This window comes from Mirounga angustirostris, unplaced genomic scaffold (genome assembly GCF_029215605.1).
Source record: "Mirounga angustirostris isolate CCGP_5_RB_7025 unplaced genomic scaffold, mMirAng1.0.hap1 SCAF_8, whole genome shotgun sequence".
Lineage (NCBI taxonomy): Eukaryota > Metazoa > Chordata > Mammalia > Carnivora > Phocidae > Mirounga > Mirounga angustirostris.
In genome coordinates, this window is record NW_026991716.1 from 41,317,947 (window position 1) to 41,338,122 (window position 20,176).

General features: G+C 41.1%; 1 protein-coding gene across 3 annotated transcripts in view; it reads left to right on the forward strand.

Annotated features, from left to right (window-relative positions):
* The window catches only part of RUNX2 (RUNX family transcription factor 2), a 228,262-nt gene that overhangs the window by 80,857 nt on the left and 127,229 nt on the right, over positions 1-20,176 (forward strand). For all 3 annotated transcript variants that reach the window (XM_045866969.3, XM_054505872.2, XM_064597673.1), the window contains exon 5: positions 6,477-6,638. In XM_045866969.3, coding sequence (XP_045722925.2) covers positions 6,477-6,638 — 162 coding nt within the window. The remainder of the gene's footprint in view (positions 1-6,476; positions 6,639-20,176) is intronic.

The following is a 20,176-nucleotide window of genomic DNA, read 5'->3' on the forward strand; positions in this document are numbered from 1 at the left end:
TCTGATAGACTCTGCCTCAGTTAGAACCAATGCTGAAGGATTCTTTTTTTTTTTCCCAAGTTTTTATTTAAATTCAAGTTAGTTAACATACAGTGCAGTATTGGTTTCCAGAGTAGAATTCAGTGGTTCATCACTTACATACAACACCCAGTGCTCATCACAACAAGTGCCCTCCTTAAGGTGCATCACCCATCTAGCCCATCCCCCACCTCCCTCCATCCAGCAACCCTCACTTTGTTCTCTACCTTTAAGAGTCTCTTATGGTTTGCCCCTCTGTCTGTTCTGAAGGGTTCTTTATGTCAAATGACTGGTTCCTTTTTATTCAACCTGAACCCTAAGTAGCTAGATTTGGTCTGTTCTCACAGAGGAAACCACGATTTCTTCTGGAAGGGTGTAGTTATAGACCCGAGGTGTCTACTAGGTAGCCTGACCTTATGTGCCTGGTGGTGGTTCTTGGTAGGCTTGCACAGTTCGATCTGGGGCCCATTTTCTCAGTGGTTTCAACCAGGTTCTAGTAGCTCTCTCTGCCCTAGGTCCTCTGCTGCTTTCTCTCCTCTCTCATTTAGTCATCTTGCTTGTCAATTCCTGGCTGTGAGTACAGCAGTTCCCTCATAGAGGGAAGACCTGATTTTCTCTCAAGTTTATCTTACAGGTCAAAGTTGATCACAAATTCCCTTTTTAAAACCCCCATTTTAGGTGAGAGCAGAGAAGTTTGGGGGAGAAATAGGGTACAGTCCTATTTAAATGCTCATGTCCTATTTAGGATTTCAGATTTCCCAAACACTAAGGAGTATGTGCACATAAAAAAAAAAAAAAGCACCGAAAGTTTTGTTTTTAAATTGTCATATCTATATAAAAACATATGTCAATACTTTGAATTTCTATAATATGGTCATAAAAATATATTAATGCTGTTTCTGAGGATTGTCATGTAAAAATAGTGAGTGATAGTTTTAAAAACACCATAAAATATTTAAAGCTCAATAGCAGTTTTCATTTCTTTTGAACAATTTCTGAGAAAGAAAGTTCACTTATCCTCTGAAAGCTCGTGGGTGCTTATGAGTAGTTGCTTATAGAGAGTTGCTTCTATCCTCTGAGACACGAAAATCAAGAATATTCTCATTTATGTTGGAGTGGAAGACACGGTACCTCCCTCTGTGTTCCTGCAGTCAAAGAGACAAACCATCTGGGTGGGGTGGACTGAAGGAGTGGGTTCTATCAGCCCCATGGGACCTGAAATCAGGGTGAAGACAGTTTCTTGTTTGTGAATGGCTAATTAGTAGGTTTGTCTCAGAACAAGGCCTTACACCTTTCCCTGGTAGCAACCTTAGGATTGACCAGTGATGCCTAAAAACCACCAGTCACCTTCTCTGACTCACCCAAGTTCACAGAGAATCTCAGAAGTCTCAAGTTTCTTCAGGAAGTTGAGTTCCAAAACTGTTTATGAGATCAGGTTAAGGTGACTTTTCTCTATTGTAAGCATTAATAATTGTCCATAACAAAGCAAATATGCTGTAATTGTGTATTTATGATAGGATTATGTTTTCTTGGTGATGGGGCATTTAGGAAGCAAGATATTTTATAGCTCTTTTTTCCATTACAGGTTTGAAAAAAGTTAAGGTGTACATATTAAAAGAATAATGGGAAGACAGATTAGGATTTCTTGGTCTGGGAGAAACCAAGACTAAGAAAGAACACCATTAAAGTTTAATGATCATAAAGGATATTGACATGACCAGCATGGATATATTCCCCAAATAGTGGACTTTAAAACTACAGGAAGCTTTCTAAAAATTGTCCTTTGCTAAGATAAGAGATTATGGGCTGGAAACATAAATGTAGAATGAAGGTTCAGGAAAGGTAGAGGTTTTAACAATGGTGAACATTTGTTGGGTTCTTCCCATGAGCTCACTCTTTACTACTTTATCTGGTTTGACCTTCATAACAACCTGAGGAGGAAGGTCTTCTTATTTATCCCCATTATACAGACTAGGAAGCTTGAAGATTGGATAGATTATATATGATTTGTCCACAATCACACAGGCCAGAAACGGTGGAGCTGGGATTGATGATATCATTCACAGCGTATTAGAGAGGGCCTTGGGGTGCTGGAGACTGTTACCGTTTGTGTTTTTTTTTTTTTTTAGAGATTACTGTCTCCTTTTTATATTATTTCTGTGTGATCTAGTGAACCCCCATATGGCAGTTCTTGTGTCTTATTTTTCTATAGTAATTCTCTCTCCTTAAGTAGATCATTATCATAGAATCTTAGGATGGTTACCCTGAAAAAGATTGGCTGGGCTCTGCAATCTGTCCTCTGGGACAAAAAACCAAAGAGAGACCTCACTTGTTAAGGATAGTGAGAAGTTATTTTCGCTAATCTTGGTATCTTCAGGAAGGACCACCACTAAAAGCAAAATTATCCTTTGGTAGACTGTTCTAGTGTATATTCTCGAAGTCAGGAACTTGATGCAGAAACTAAAACCTCACTGATCCAACTTCTTTTATCGCCGAAGGGGAAGTTAGAGAATGAGTAATTACTACTTCATTATAAAATTTCATTGTTCACTCAAGCCACCCTGGGAGGTTCCTTGAATGTTTGTTTATTGAGCACTTACTATGTGCCAGGCATCGCACCAAATTCTGTTGAGTCTGATCTTAGAAAACTTCAAGAATAACACTAGACAACCCAGCCCCCTGGATCATTTAGAGTCAGATTTTTAATTTTTTTGAATGATAATGATGATTTGCCACTCCCTGTGTATTATTTAATCCTTACAACAACTCTGAGATGGTATTATCATACCCATTTTACAGGTGAAGTGATTAAAGCTCAGCAGCATAGGGCGCCTGGGTGGCTCAGTTGGTTGGACGACTGCCTTCGGCTCAGGTCATGATCCTGGAGTCCCTGGATCGAGTCCCACATCAGACTCCCTGCTCGGCGGGGAGTCTGCTTCTCCCTCTGACCCTCCCCCTTCTCATGTGCTTGCTCTCTCTCAAATAAATAAATAAATAAATAAATAAATAAATAAATAAATAAAGCTCAGCAGCATAAAGAAACATAATAACCCATGTCACACAGCAGGGCCTTGACCATGTGAGCTCCTAAAGAGAATAGTAATAATTTTAATATAGCACTTGACAGTTACTGAATGCTTTTACTTATATTATCTCATTTACTTTTGTGACAAACATGGTAGTCGTTGTTATGATACTCATTTTACAAATAGCAATAATAACTTGTATTTAAGACGTACTTCATATGTACCAGGAATGCCAGATAACTCATCAGATAAGGCCATGTTCATGGAATGCTCCCAGCAACCCTAAGAAGCATCATTATTCCCATTTTATAGATGAGCTATTGAGGCCCTGAAGTTTAAGTGGCTAGCTCCAGCACAGTGGGGAGCTTGTCTGCCCAGTGAGAGCACAGGACCATTTTGTTATATTCACTTTACCATGTTATGCTCCCTTATTTCCAGAGGAGGAAACTAAGATTCAGAGAATTCCCTACCACACAGCTTATAAATAGCAGAGTCAGGGTTCCAACTCCTATCCTTTCGCTAGAAAGTCCACTTGTTCTCCCTAGACTGGGCTGCCCCTCTGCGCAAGGAGAACTGAAAGGCTGCCCAGATTAAGTTCCCTGATTCCTCTGTGATATGTTTTAAATGTTAATAACTTTAGTCATTCTTTACATTTCTTTGTATTTTTCCCCGTTTTTAGGCAGGGAGCCCTATACTACTGCTAACAGCATGTACATGCAGGTTAAACTACTTGCTCCGGAAGTCATCCGGTCAAGTTAGATTAGAACTCAAATCCAGATTGGAGTCCTGTGTGCCCAGCTCAGTTATCTATGTGATTCTTGTCTGTCTATTGAAAATGTGGCCTGAGAGAAGGCCTTGCTTTTATGAGATTGCTTTCTGTTGCTGTGACGAGTGCATCCTTTTCCATCTGAAGGTCATTTACATTTCTCAGAAACGTAATGAATTACATTAATGGTTAAAACAAGGAAGCATGTCAGTATCAGATATATAACAAGGACCACTCACTCTGATTTGAAATGTTGCCAATCTATACAATCTCAGCCTTGAACTTTTTAAAGCACGAAAGTTCATTACTTTAATGACCAAGTCCCCTTTCTGAAGGAAAAGTTTATGTTAACCATTTACAGTACTATACTTTCATTCAAATTACGAACTCCAGTAAATGTTCCCTAAAATTGAGCTGGATGAAATTTTTCTGTGTATCTGTTGATATAGTAAACATCAGATAAATATCCAGATGTATTTAATTATTTTGACTCAGTATGTCCTATTTAGACAGCCTTTAAATAAATTGTTTCTGAATTGAACAAATAAACAAGAAATGGCTGAAACTAACTGGCTTTGAATGTATGGAAAAACCGAGAGGCTTTAAAAGAGGGATCATTTCAGAAATATCCAAGTCTTGTTATACTCATTTTTATTTTTAGAGATAGGTCTGCATTGACTATTCAAACATATTAATAGTTTTTTAAAAATTAAGCTTTTCATTTTCAGAGGCTGATAGGTGTTAGGGGAATAATTTTAAACCTGTTCCAAATGTATTAGTGCCAATTCAGATTGTTTTAACTGTGAGACTATCCTTGTGTCACCAACAGTTCTTTTTAAAAAAAGATAAGAATCAATACTTACCGAGTGCCTCTTTGTGCTAGTCATCTCTTCGTGGTTTTCTCAAGTAATTCTCATATCCCTGTGATTCAGACATAATTTACCCCCCCATCCTCTTTTATAGATAAGGAAACCGAGGCTCAGAGTTGCTGAGTAATTAACCAAAAATCACACAGCTAGAAAGTAGAAGTCTCAGACTTGAACCTAATTCTGCACATTCCAAAGTCCCTGAATATTCTAATATACAGTGCTGTCTTGTGAACAGCCTTGTGTATTAGAATTTTTAAAATTAGCAAAAAAAAAGTTAAGAGAAATTTGCTTATGAATCTGTTTGATTAGCCCTCCAGTAAGAACAAAACGGTTTGAAATACACACTGTAAATATACAGCAGATTTACCTGTTTTACTTATGTAGACTGAAGCTCCTTTGATAAATGTACTTGGCCTTGAGCTTGTGCCTCCAGGAAACCCCATGGAGATACATCAAAAGATACTGTTAATGCTCAGCAGTTAACCCTAACAAGTTGGCTGCCCATTATTTTTATTATTACAATGACTAGGTAACACTAGGCTGTATTCCAAACATGTGGCATCTTTAAAAGAGATTCCAGTAGGATGAAAGACGTGTCCCTGCTCTTCTGTTTTGGGTCATTTTCTTACTGTCAGAAACTCGTATGCTTAACATTGAAACTGGATGGTGATGAAGCTTTTCAGTTTTTTTTTTTTTTTTTAAGAGGGGGTGGGGGAGGGGCAGAGGCAGAGGGAGAGAGAGAATCATAAGCAGACTCCACACTCAGCACAGAGCCTGACACAGGGCTCCATCTCACCATCCTGAGATCAGGACCCTGAGATCATGACCTGAGCTGAAATCAAGAGGCGGACCCTAACCAACTGAGCCACCCAGGAGCCCTGAAGCTTTTCAGTTCTTTTTTTTTTTTAAGGATTTTATTTATTTATTCATGATAGAGAGAGGCAGAGGCAGAGGGAGAAGCAGGCTCCCCAAGGAGCAGGGAGCCCAATGCGGGACTCCACCCCAGCATCCTGGGATCATGACCTAAGCCAAAGGCAGATGCTTAACCATCTGAGCCACCCAGGTACCCCTGAGGCTTTTCAGTTTTTAATGGCAGTTGACTTTGAAATTAAGTTTGTCTCTTTCTTAAAGGTTATTTTCTGGGGTAGCTTTAGCATGAAAATCCTATAACTGGCTGCCCTCCTTTGTGTTCTTCTCACATGCTGCTCCCTCTGTTCTCCTCTCTACCCCAACCTCCTAACACTCCCCCACCACCTGCTAGAAAGTGTCATTCATTGACCTGCCTGGAAAGAAAGCGAAATCATGGAATCCTGCACTTTATAAACCAAAGAGCACATCTGAAAGATAATAGCCGGAAATGCAGCAGTCTACCTGTTCCTTAACCAAGTTGGTTGTTCAAAGAAATTCTATCTTAAGAAAAAAGATAAGAACAATATGTGTTCATTGAAGTAATATGAGAAGATACAGAAAATAAATAAAGTAGAATTCAACTTTGTAAAGATAACTGAAGCAGATTGTTTTTTGGATGGCCGTTAGCCTTTCCAAATAGAAATACTGATGTGAGAGAGAGAAATAGTCCTTAGTCATGATCCCATTTTTGTCACACTCATCGAGCCTGGAAGTCCAGAAAGTTGTGTGCCATGCAGGGCCTGAAAGGGGTGGGGGGTGGGGGTCGTAGGAAATAAACACTCCTTATAGAGTCTCACTTTTCTCTTGCTTTATCCTTTCTCAGTTTGAGGTTGCCTGTTTGAAGTCCACAGTGGCCGGTACACTAAAGATTTTTCTTCTTTTTCCCAGACCCCAGGCAGGCACAGTCTTCCCCACCGTGGTCCTATGACCAGTCTTACCCCTCCTACCTGAGCCAGATGACGTCCCCGTCCATTCACTCCACCACCCCGCTGTCTTCCACACGGGGCACGGGGCTTCCTGCCATCACCGACGTGCCCAGGCGCATTTCAGGTAAAGACCACACTTTAACTACAAACCCACTCCCGTGCAGGGGTTGGGCTGGGGTTGTAGGATGGGCTGAAGCTCCAGGAACTCTCTATTAGAGGTGTGTGGGCAAGGGTACGACAGCTGGTAAAACCGCGTCCTCTGAATGATGGGGTTATCAAGTCCTTGAACATTTTAAATTAAAAGACTCAAAGCCCACCAGAGCTGGCATCATTTTCTTAAGATGACGTTGAATGCCACCCAGTTTTGGTCCTGCTGAATTGTGGCCCCTTTGGTGGGTGCTGTCTCAACTGGGGCCTTCTCCTGAGGGTCTTATGCCAGGCCTTCCTTGCTTGCATTTCTTTCTCTTCTCAACATCCACCTGTAAACCAGATTACAGACCAATGGCACAGCCTTCCATCTCTAGAGCCTCTTAACCCCCAGAAGTCCAAGCTGGCTCGTTCTGAGAGCGAGCACCTGCAAACTTAAGGTCCTTATCAGAAGCTAGTCATTTGAAGTGTGGCGAGGCCTGGAAGACTCTTAAAAGGCCATGTGTGGCCTCCAAGGGCCAAGTCCAGACGGAGGTAGCCTCTCCACGAACCATCTAGCATGCCGCGGTCGCTCTCGACGTGGCAGCCCTGGTGCTGACACATCCGTTATTCCAGAGGCACCGCAGAAATGTGTGGCTCATGGTGGAAGTGCATGAGGCGAACATTCTGGCCTCTTCTCTCACTATCACGGAGAGAATTCATCCTAGAGAGCCAGAAAGTGTACAGAGCCTTCACACTGGCAAGTAGAGGAAAGTTAAAGGCTCTCGGCCAACCGTATGAGTCCTGTGAATAAGAAAAAAAAGTCTCTCAGTACAGCCCTGACATGCAGACCGGAGCATGGCCCCCCATAAATAAAGAAGTAGACCCACTGAGGCACACACGGTTGGATCCTCTATGTGTCAGACACTCTGCTCAGCATTCGCGCTCCGTGCACCTGTTTGACTCCTGGCCAGGTTAATGCCTCTCTTTCTTTCTCTTTGTGTTTCTGTCTCTGTTTCTCTCCCTCTCTCATTTTCTGCAAAGCTCGAAGCCGCTACTCACTCCGCTGAGTTGCATCACTGACAAGCTGAAGCTCCACCAGCAGGCTTGCAGGTTTTGATTAGTTCAGACTCCTTTATTTCTTTCCACTTGGGAGGAGGGAAGGCTTTGTTTCTCAAGCAAATGGCAGGAAAGGGCTCTCTGGTCCTAGTGCCTTCACATTTTCTACAGCAGATGGACTCCCGCAGGGGTGAGTAGGGTAAGAAGAGGGGTGGAGGGAGAACCACAAGAGTCTTTGGAAAACCATGTTACCCCTTTTCATTATAACTGCTGTTACTATTTTTATGAATCACGTGGTATATCTTGGGGGAATTGTGCAGAGTATAGAATTTTAGTTATCATTTCCCTTGACAGGAATGACTACCTCCTTTAGTTAAAGACATTAGTTAAACATTAGTTAAAGACACGGGAAGGGATGAGTAAGGCGCAGTAAGGGGAGAACGAGGGCTGATGTGGGATCAGAGGCACAGGGTTGGACGGTGTTGAATGAGTTCTGGTCATTCCTTCTGTATTTTCTACCGAGTCTGTTTTGTTTCACGTTGGGCCAAAATGACGCTGGGCCAGGACAGATTTGTGCAAACTTGCTTCTGTTTTGGGTCCTCTGGGGCCTCCATCTGTCCAACCCTCTGTGGCTGAAGCAGATTTTGCTGTTTGTCCTCTGGCTGTATCTAGAGGAAAAAACCTCAGGGAGTGATTGTAGCTTTAGAGACCCTGCTCTACAGCGTTTTCTCACCCAGGTGCATTCGCATCAGATTCAGCGGGAAAACCATTGCAGAGAACACTGGGAACACGCCGCATAAATGTGTAGTCGCTGTGGTTCGTCATTTACGTGTGTCCTACAGAACAGCGAGATTACTTTGAGTCCCTTGACTGATGCCTATTTAAAACGTTTCCATAAGGCCATACCACACAACTCTGCCTGTTTCACAGAAGAGGCAGTAGGGGCAGAAACGGGTGAATTATCCAGCCGCATATTGATCTGAGGCCAAGGGTAGGGACAAGCCTCTGCTCTAAACTAGTTTCAAACTGAGTTTAGTCCAGTTTTTTCCTCCTGCCCCAAACATTTCTCTGAGTCGTTCCTGGCCAAGTTAACGTGGTGCCAGGGTGGGAGGTTCTGTGTAAACATTAAAGGGAGGAGGACAGAAAATCCCTCTTGTCAGCATGTTGGGAAACAGGAAGAAAGAACTAGATAGGGACTGTCAGGGAACTGAAGGAACCGTGACTTACCTGACCTTGCTCTTGGGCACGGGGCTGTGCCCGCATCCCACAGTGCTGCCCGTGGGGCTTGGGGATCACGTCAGCTGGCGTGAGCACCATTTTCGCTTCCCTGGGGGCCGGTCCTAGGGACCTCTCGAGAATGGAGCCCATCTCGTGGGTTCCAAGGCGCCACCTTGCAGAGTTTCTGTCTTATTCCCCCCGATATCTAAAGCTGTCCCTAAGGTCTAGGATGCTTTCTCTCCATAACATGGACAGCTAAAATACTAAACTTCATCTCTAGGCAGTCCTGTGTTCCCTTTTTGTGATGCTTTCCAGAGCAGTTCATGCTTTTGTGTAGAGAACTCAGTTCTCATCTCCTTATATGAAGGGGACACAAAAATACTCTCATAGGATCATGGGTGAGAAAGAAGTCCTTACTTGTAGGGTAGGACTGGAGGTTCAGACTCAGGTTTGAGTCCCAGCTCATGCACATAGCAGGCAAGTTCCTTACTTCTCTGAAACTTAGCTTTCTTATTTGTAAAATAGAGATATGATATTAATCTGCTAGGGTTACCATGAGGATCCAGTGAGATGCTTTATGTAAAGTGCTGTCTGCACACTGCATACGCACTATGGGCTCAACAGATTGTAGCTGATATTACGAAGCAGAAGTTGTTTTGTAATAATTGCTTACCTGTATATAATTGGCAGGCAAGTCCTAGAAATGAGTCAAGCGGGTAAAAATCTGAACTCTTAAAGGGGATTATTTGCTTTGTAAAATGGATCCATCACAGAGCATAGTTAAAACAAACAAACAAAATTTAAATATTTAAATGAGTGAATACCCAGATGGCATTCATAAAGCACTACACACAGTGCCTAGCACGTAGAAGTACTCAATGTTTGCTATCATTATTACTGTGTAGATTTAGAATGAATGTGTATAGAGCTAAAAGCAGTTGGGAGCCATTCACAAAAGGTCAATGACACACTATGAGAAAATAACTGTTTCATTATAATGTTGGAAAAATAGCAGGATCATGTTCTTTTCCGAGGGATCATAGGAATAACAGCAACCAGAAAGATCTTTCAGAAAGTACCGTTCCTAAAGAAACTCTATTTCATCCTGAAAGACCATTCCAAAGAAAGGCCATCATTTAATATACTTAAAGATCTTCAGAGAATCCAATTTTACAACTTCCTTTTTGGGTATCCCCCCTGAGTAATTTTTCAAGTGTAGCTACAAATGGTAGACCTTAACGAATTACGATGATGACAGCGATGGATGCTGTATTGTGTTGTCCCTGCCGTGGCCCTCATGGAAGCAAGGTATAGATAGAATAAGATGATAAACCTATGTTACCCACAGTCCCTACTTGACCGCAAGTAAAGATGCAAAACCAGAGGTCTTGGAGTTCATCGGCACAAAACAAAGACTCCGGAAATATTTCCTTAACCTTGAATAGCCTTCAATATTGTAACAAAAACAATAGCAGCAGTCGTAGGTTTATGACTAAACAATAAATTACTGTTATGTAATTGATCAGTAGGGCTTCCCTTACTGTAATGAGTTTAATTAATGTTCAGCTGAATTAGAGAAATCAAACGCTTCTTACCAGAAACCGGTCTGGAGACATTAGGGGGCAGGAGGAGGGGTTGGTTCTCCTCCCCTCCCATACTCATGATGGTAAGCATGGCCTTATCACCTAACAATCTGTATTTAAGTAGCATCCTCCACCCCTGAGGGATTTTATACATTATCCCATTTCATCTTTTTTTTTTTTCCCCAGGGAGGAATTTTTTTTTTTTTAGATTTTATTTATTGATTTGAGAGAGCGATAGAGGGGGAGAGGGTACAAGCAGGGGAAGTGGCAGGCAGAGGGAGAAGCAGGTCCCCTGCTGAGCAGGGAGCCTGATGTGGGGCTCAATCCCAGGACCTGGGATCATGACCTGAGCCGAAAGCAGCCACCTAACCAACTGAGCCACCCAGGAGTCCCTATCTCATTTCATCTTATAGGATCCTAAAACAATATTCACTATACAGAGGTAGCCAAAATTGTTTCTCACTGATTCTATCAAAGAGCAAGGTGTGACAAGGCGAGGACAAGTAAGCCTGACAACAACCCAGACCACTGTGTGTCTTTATCATTGTCATAATGTTATCACCCGTGCATCTTTGATGTTCAAAGCACTTGTGAGGCTTGGCACAAAGATGATAATTATTTTTCTGCAGGTCATTACAAAATACTATGTAAGTAAATAATTACAGACTTTCAAAATGTATTTTATGTAATTACCCGATACGAAAAGAAACACAACTGTTTCTTTGACTTGTGGGTCAGAGTGTGAGCTCTTGCCAGTCTCCAGAAGGAAGGAGACGCTCCGTAAGTTTGTACTCTGCAGATAACTCCTCCCGTACCCCACTCGTCCGAGGAAAGCCACTCAGATTGACCTAAGTCTACTACTCTTGAGCATATGTGAAGTAGAAGGGACTCATACAAACATTTTTGTGTGGTCTTGGTCATTGTGCCCATGGACCTCTCTGTTTGGGGGAGGTCTCTTAGAGAGTTAGGATACGTGAATTAGAGACGCAAGGGTAGGGTCCTATGTGACGTTCACCTCCATTACTCAGGGAGAGGCCAACGCAGGTTGTGTGGACGATCTTTTTCTACATTTGTAGGATTTTTTTTTTTTACATGAGACAGTTAACTAATCTTTTTGAAGTTTGCATATTTTTGTTTGTTTCAGCAAATGGTCTTGAATTTCTTCTTTCAAAATATTTAAATATCAAAACATTCCACTTAATCAACTGCCCAGGACTATTCAAGATGTCTGTTTTTATGACTCTTAGTCGCTAAAGTATAATATTTCCAAAGGTCAGCAGAATAGGCGTTAGTCTAATAAATAAAGCTACTAAAAATTGTTTTATTACTACCACAAAATCGAGAAATTGCCAGTGGAAAAACCCCATTTGATCATTCAAGGCCGATCAGGAGGGGTTGTCTCACGTGATTTCAAACCAGGCAGTGGTTGATGCAGTTCAGTTTTAAATGTCCCTTATAACCGAGTTTCTGTCAAGTCCCCTGAGTCCAGTTTTGAAACGAGCCGCTTCAGTAATGTGCCAAGTATATGTGGACATTTATTTTCACAGGGCCACTCTTAACTCACAGGAGGGAGTGACGCCTTAAGGAGGTTAAAAGGAAAACTCCAGCAATTAATACTAATAAACCAGAAAGTTAAAGCAACTATACTAAAACACTAGAACGTCTCCTTTTTTACTACAGAACCATTCCTTTATTAAGAGCCACCTGTTTGGTAGACACGCCTCTGCCCCAACAGCCACGGGCAAGTAGTTAAGTCTAATAGGAGCCACTCTTATTTTGAAGAAGTTCTCTGTTTAAAGCCACAGAGGGGGAAGTTATTAAATTTAATAGACCCTAAACAAAGGCAAGCCCTGTGTTACCAGTGGGATGTTGTTCAGTATTCTTCTCTGGGTTATCTACGGCGATTGGGTGGGTAATTTTTGCATTCTAGAAGTTGAAATCCATCTTGCTTTCTCTAAAGGTAGGCTCTCTTCTGACATGAGCAGATGAGGTGTTTATCTTATTGCCGGGGGAGGGGTGGGGTGGGGTGGGGTGGGGCGGGGGGGCAGGTTCAGGGCATCTCTGGACCTGAGTTTACTGAGTTTACTAACTGAGTGATGGGGTACTGAGGACCCCAGAACTGGTTTCCATTCCGACTAGATCAGTGGGGAGAGTTGGCCCGGCTCACAGAACAGAGGGAACTCGGTGGCATGATATTTACTGTTATTGGAGTTAGACGGAGGTACGGAAGCTCAGCATGAAACCTGTGTACGTGGCCTGACTCTGATTTCACACATGGTACTTGTCAGTTGTTTTCATGAGGATTGGTTTTTGGTACATGTGCAACCACCCACACATGAAGAAAAGGTGTAGCAATGAAGGGGCTCGTGTGTATGCAGGGATGGCAAAGACATGGCTGCAGATTCTACTGAAAGGTTCACTGCAGTCCCTTTCTCTTCATAGGAGAAAACTTGGGAGCTTGAACCTTGCTTCACTAAAAGTATTAAAGTTAATTTTTTAGGGACACGGTGGCTTCTGTGGTTCCCTGGGATCCGAGAGCAGGGTGGAGGCAATGTGACTGAGGGAACATGAGTTTTGGTTTCATTGTCACTGAAGATTCTTTGTGCTGTTCTCAGATATGTCCATCAATTCCTGGTGCCTCCGCGGGCCCGTGTGAACAAATTACTCAGAACTGCGCGTCCACATGTCTCAATTTTGTGCAAGGAGTGAGATGATGTCTGCCCAGGGATTTGTTGTTCTTAGGACTTCTAGCAAAGAAAGCTTGCCTTACCTAATAAATGCCAATGGAGAAACTAAGTTGTGTTGTGAGCTTCAAAATGGTAGAAACATACTATATATATGAACGTACTATATATATATATATATATATATATATACATATATAAATTTTTTAGAGCAGTTTTAGTTAAAATTTTTTAGAACAGTTTTATAGAAACATTGAGCATAAAGTAGAGCTGGGATCTATCCCCTACCCCCATCCTGCCTGCCTGCCGTTTTGTCTTGTTATTCACAGCTTGCATTTGTGTGGTGCATTTGCTATGATTGATGAACAATATTGATACATTATTCTTAACTAAAATCTATAGTGGATGTTAGGAAGTTCACTCTCAGTGTTGTGCATGTCTCTGGGTTTTGTCAAATACATAATGCCATGTATCCACCATGAGGAAGTCCTTCAGAATGATTTCATTGCCCTAAAAACGCCCTGGGCTCCACCTGTCTGTCCCTCCCCACCTGCCCCCCATAGCCCCTGGCTGTGATCTTTTTACCTGTCTCGATAGTTTTGCCTTTTCCAGAATGTTGTATAATTGGAATCATACAGCCTGGCTGCTTTCCCTTACTTCGCCATGTGCATTTAAGGTCCTTCTGTGTCTTCCCATGACTTGATAGCTCACTTCTCTTTACCACTGGATACTATTCTATTGTAAGGATGTTAGTCTGTTTTTTAAAACATCAAGGCTGCTCTCCCTGCTCCTGGGAATACCCCCACCCCATTTCCTTTTGTCACTGACTTTGCCATGGTGCTTCTTTTTTTAGAAAGCATCTCATGCATTCCTTCCTGGGGAAACACTTCCTCTGTCATAGCAGTTGTCCCCAAATGGTCCAGATTATGGTTTTCCATACCTTTGGTCCATTTCTTAATATTTTTCTTTAGCTTTGTCCACAGACCGCTTACTAAACATTTACATTGAGGTGATGATTCTTATCAATTCAAGTACAGGACAGATCCAGCTAACAACCCATTTATCTGATGACTTCGATGCTCTCCTAGGTATAGGATGCTCCTTTTCTCTAAGAATGCCTGGCATTCCTTAAGTAAGCTGTGCCAGTTTCCCACTTCCACGCCAGCCACCAGCCCTTTCCTCCGCAGGGCTGGCCAGGGCTCTGTTCATCCTTCTCAGCCACCTCTTTCCCCAAAGGAATTCCTTCCCTGACCACCGCTTTCCTCAGAGTTTATTCCTCTGTCTACACCCATCCATTTCTCATCTCTGTGCTTTGGATACACCTCTAACGTGATACATACCTTCCTTTAGTAACATCATTTGCTTAAATGCCTTCTGCCTTTTATAGGAGGCGAGCTTCTCAAGCATGGGGACTGTTTTGCATGAAGCCTTGAATCCTTATAACGGAGCACAGTTTTGAGCACGTAGTATGTGCTCAGTAAATCTTTTTTTTTTTTTAGATTTATTTATTTATTTATTTATTTATTTATTTATTTATTTATTTATTTGAGACAGAGAGAATGAGAGACAGAGAGCATGAGAGGGAGGAGGGTCAGAGGGAGAAGCAGACTCCCTGCCGAACAGGGAGCCCGATGCGGGACTCGATCCCGGGACTCCAGGATCATGACCCGAGCCGAAGGCAGTCGCTTAACCAACTGAGCCACCCAGGCGCCCTGTGCTCAGTAAATCTTTAAGGAAACAAATATTAGTGGGAAAGAAGATAGAAAAATACAGCAAGATAGGCATGAAGAAGAGATAAGGGAAGAAGAAAGGGAAAAAGAAGAAAGAAGATTTTGTTCACCTGGAACAACAAAGAAAGGACAAAACAAGAGGAACTTTTTATTGCTGATAAGGACAGGAAATAGCACAGTATGAGTGTGCATAAGCAGTATATATTTTTATCTCTAAGCCTTTCTGCAATGTGTTTCATATTTAGAACACATAGCAAGACTGCATCTGTTTCCAGAACTTGCTGCTAACAGTTGGTAATAATGCCAAAACATACTTTAGTTCCAGCTTGAAACCAAATGATCAAATAGAATTTTTGATTTCTAATTTAGAGTCTGACATTAATTATAGCCATCATGTAATAAAGTGTCAAAGTCTTTTTTGAGAAAATAATAGAAATTATATTCACTAAGCTGTAAATTGAAACAAAACTACTCCCCTAAAACAAAGCAAAAGTCTGGTTTGGACAACATTTTTGACGAAGTCTTACCTTCTCCAGACTGTACTTTTCCTGTTCTCCCCGATCCTCCCTGCTCTTTAAACCCTTGCTGTATGATAGGGTTTCCTGAGTCACTCACTGTCCAGGTCTGTGGTCTCTGGGCACACTATGCTTTGTCAGCCTGGCACCCAGACCAAACCCCCTTACTCTTGGCCTCTGTTAGCATAGGCTAAGGTGGCCTTAGTGCTTTGGGGACAATGCTACACTCTGTCCCCTCATGTTTGCCATTTTCTGGCAAGCTGGATTGCTCCTATATATATATATATATATATATATATATATATATATATATATATATTTTTTTTTTTTTTTTTTTTTTTTTTTTTTTACTTTTACAGTTATTTTTTTCAGATCCAAGTAGGATAATTTACAGTTATTCCTGTTTGGTTTTTATCTTATTTAATTCAGGTAATAGTTCCTGCCTGTCAAGAGCTTTTTGGATTTTTATCACTTCATCCAATATAGTAGTAGCTTCTTGCGTTCCTTCCTACCTGGGATGTCTTTCTTCAGTTTATTTCAGCCATTTCAAGTCAGCTCAGCAAACACTTGGTACATAATTATAAAATGCTTAGGCAGGCAACAAACAAAAAACAAAATCGAAGACATCGTCTGAGCCTTCAGGAAGCTTTTGGCCTTATTTAGGAGATGACATGTGCAAAGAGGACACAGTTTTACTGTGATGCCGGCTCATGTAGAAGCCAGAATGCGCAACAAATGCTCAGGACTTTAGTGAAAGGTGATCTCTTGCCCCACTGCCCAAGCAGCTTAAAGCCTTCTTCTTTGGAAATTAAAAAAATCTATGCCATTCTGCTAGATTATACTTTTACTCTGAGTTACTTCAGCTGGAAAAAAAAAATTCCACTTGTTGGCGTGTGTGGTACGTAATGTTTCTTAAGATAGGACAAGAACATACAGAAAATCTTGTCTTTCCCCAGCTAGATGGAAAGTTCCCATAGGCCAAGGACCTGGCTACTAACCCTTTGCGGTCTCTCTCTCTGAGTCCTCATTTTATGCTCTGTGTGTAGATGCTCCTGGAAGTACTTGCTCACTGCAGAAAGCTCTATCCAATAGTGCTGCCTGCTTTTGGGTCCCTTCTGCTGTACCCACTGTTAGGAGTTGCTAATATTACATCTAGAAGTGGGGCTGTATAGAGACTAATGACAATTGCCATTTACTTAATTTCACATTTCATATGCACAAATACGGTCCTAGCATGTATTTATGTGATAGAATTTTTTACTATCTCTTTTAAAGTCAAGCAACACCGTTAGCTCTATGCCATTACATATATATGCACATATGCTTGTATTTGCCTGTCCATTACATTCAGAATGAGTATACATAAAAATATTCTCGACAGGTGTATTATTTGGGATGTTAGTAAATATCAGCCAAGCTACTACTTGAACTTTTTTCAGGAAAAACAGGACCCCCATCGAAATCCTCCAAGTCTTTGTATTGTTTTGTTACTTTAATGAGCATTGATTTCTCAGGAAATATTAATTGATCACTGCTGGTAGAAAGGGGAAAGAGACACTGCATGATTATTTTAAGTTTGTTTTTAGATTTGTTAATATGTAGAAATATCAGAAAGATGTAATTGAAAGAGATAACTAAACAAGTTAAAAGTTTCCATATAATTAAATCCCATACGATAAAATACAAATGACAGCACTTTAATTTGAATCATTCAAAGTCATTATATTATTAAATTGGGTCAGAATTTAAGAGACTTGGTTTGAGGCAAATCTAGGATCCCATTTGACTACACTACCTTCTAAATTTTTTGTGTGTGACACTCCAGAAATTCACGAATCTCAAATTCATAAATAAATAAATAAAATGCTGCTCAGGCACCAGTGTCCCCGAATATCTCAGAGGATTTCTTAAGCAGGAAGGTGTCATCTTTTCCCGAGAGACTTTGGCCTTAAGTAATAAACTTAGAAATGTAGTCCAGCATGGTAGACTGGAATAAGACCAATGTTCCTATATCCAAAGTTCACCGCTCTCTCGCTAATCAAAATGGTCACCTTTCCAGCTCCATGTTGTAATTAGTAATAATGCTATAGTTAATGGAATAATAATAACAAATATAATGATGGTTATAAACACTCTGCCCTGGGCCAAGGAGAGCAGTGATTCATGATAAATCAATAATAAACCCATTGATGTGGTCACAATAAATCTGTACCTAATTAAGAAGAGCCCTTTCTGGGGCGCCTAGGTGGCTCAGTCGTTAAGCGTCTGCCTTCGGCTCAGGTCACGATCCCAGGGTCCTGGGATCGAGTCCCACATCGGGCTCCCTGCTCGGCAAGAAGCCTGCTTCTCCTTCTCCCATTCCCCCTGCTTGTGTTCCTGCTCTCGCTATCTCTCTCTCTGTCAAATAAATAAATAAAAAAAAATCTTTAAGAAAAAAAAAAAAAAAAAGAGCCCTTTCTAAATAAGAACCACCAAGGAAATAAAAACAGGCTTGGAAAAGAGGAAGAAGTCTGATAATAGTGTTGTGGTGTACTCACCATTAAAGAACAACAACAACAAAACAAACCCGGAAGCTCACCAACTACACCTGAGGAAAACAATACATTCTCAGTGTTGCTTAAAGGTACAGTGGTGCGTTGACCTAAAAGAGTCCAAAGAGGAAAGAGTTTGGCCCCCTGGACAGTTCACAGAGAAAGTTAAGGGTTTCATGGTTTTCTTTGACCTTAGAAGCTGGTAGGTGTCACAGGTACTAAACCTTTGAAGCATTCGTTGGGTCTTGGTTTTTGGTCCACTCCGGTGATCTCTGTCTTTCAACTGATACATTTAGACCATTGGTATTCAAAGTGATTATCAATCTAGTTGGAGTAATATCTACCATATTTGTTACTGTTTTTTATATGTTCTTGGTCCTATTTTTATGTCTTCCACTCTTTTTCTGCCTTTCATGGTTTTCGCTGAGTGTTTTACATGAGTCCATTTTCCCTCCCGTTCTTAGCCTATCAGTTATGCTTCTCTTTCTACCCTCTTTTAGTGGTGACCCCAAGTTTGAATATACATTTACCACTACTCCCAAGTCTACCTTCAATAACACTGTAGCACATCATGGATAGTGTGAGTACCTTATAACCTATGAACAGCTGTGTGTACGTTTTATGTGGACATAACTTTTCAACTTCTTTGGATAAATGCCAAGGAATGCAATTGCTGGATCACGTGGTAAGAGTGTATTTACTTTTGGGAGAAACTGCCAAACTGTTTCCCAAAGTGGCTGTACCATGTTGCATGCTGACCAGCAGTGAATGCGAGTTCCTGTTGCTTTATGTGATCTCTGTGTGCATTTATATTTAAAGTGGGTTTCCTGTAGAAACATACAGTTGGGTCTTGTTTCTGGATCCATTCTAGCAGTCTCTGTCCTAAGTGGTGCATTTAGATCATTGATGTTCAAGTGATGATTGATATGGTTGGATTAACTAATATAGTTGGATTGGCCTTTGAAGGGTTATTATTTTTTTTAAAGATTTTTATTTATTTATTTGACAGAGAGAGAGATAGCGAGAGCAGGAACACAAGCAGGGGGAGTGGGAGAGGGAGAAGCAGGCTTCCTGCCGAGCAGGGAGCCCGATGTGGGACTCGATCCCAGGACCCTGGGATCGTGACCTGAGCCGAAGGCAGACGCTTAACGACTGAGCCACCCAGGCGCCCCGGCCTTTGAAGGGTTATTAAAACCTCAGATGACCGTTTAATCGAGCAGATGGTTGAAGCATTTAAATTGGGACATGCATCCACCAAAGAGGGTTGAACCTAACACCGATAAAATAGCAGTTGCTCAATAAAATTGTGTTGTATTGGTTTGGTTTATTAGAAAAATGTGCCTTCCAAGGCCCAGGCATGCAGCAGAGTGATTAAACACTCAGCCTCATTGACAGCTTGTGGAAACAGCACTTGGCTGGGAATTGAGGAACCTGAGATCTATTTTTAAATGAGCCTCTGAGTTCTTGAGCAGCTCACTTAACTTCTATGGGTCTTAGGTTCCTTGTGTGTGAAATAAGTTAGTTGGGCGAGCTATTCCCCAAGGTCCATCATTTTCAATGTCTAGGATTCTAAAATAAGGGCTACAAGGGTAGGTTTTCTCTCATAAACATTTAGTGATCAGACATCAGAAATCTAAATACTGCCACCCATAATAAAAATAAAGGCTAGTATAGCATTTGACTTATGAACTAAATTCATAGGAAGAACTACTATAGATGTCAAGAAAAGCTTTGTCTTGTGCTTCAGTTGATTCTGATGAGGAGCAATCTAGGATCAGGTTAATTATTGCCAAAGAACTATACATTCAGACCTTGACACTTGACCACAGCTGACTTCTGTTCAAGGTGAAGCCTTGTATATGTGCACGTGTGTCCGAGTCTGCAGACAGGTTTTGAAAACATGGCTTTATTAAAATTAAAGAACTTTATTTTATTGACATTTTACATACCCTTGCATGGTTTTATATAACTTACCTATTTTAGACCCTCTTTACCTGAGAATGGTTATAATGAAGTATAATTTATCTTACTGGAGAATTAAGAATGTTGTAAGCTAAAGTTTATGAAAACAAAAGAACAGGTGAATTCTATTAATAAAAGAATAAATGGGATGAGAGGACCAGATTCTCTATATTAAAGAAATTATATATTTAGAGAAAATATTATTAGAATTATAACAAAGTTCCTTTTAGTGTGAAACATTGCTATCATAGTAT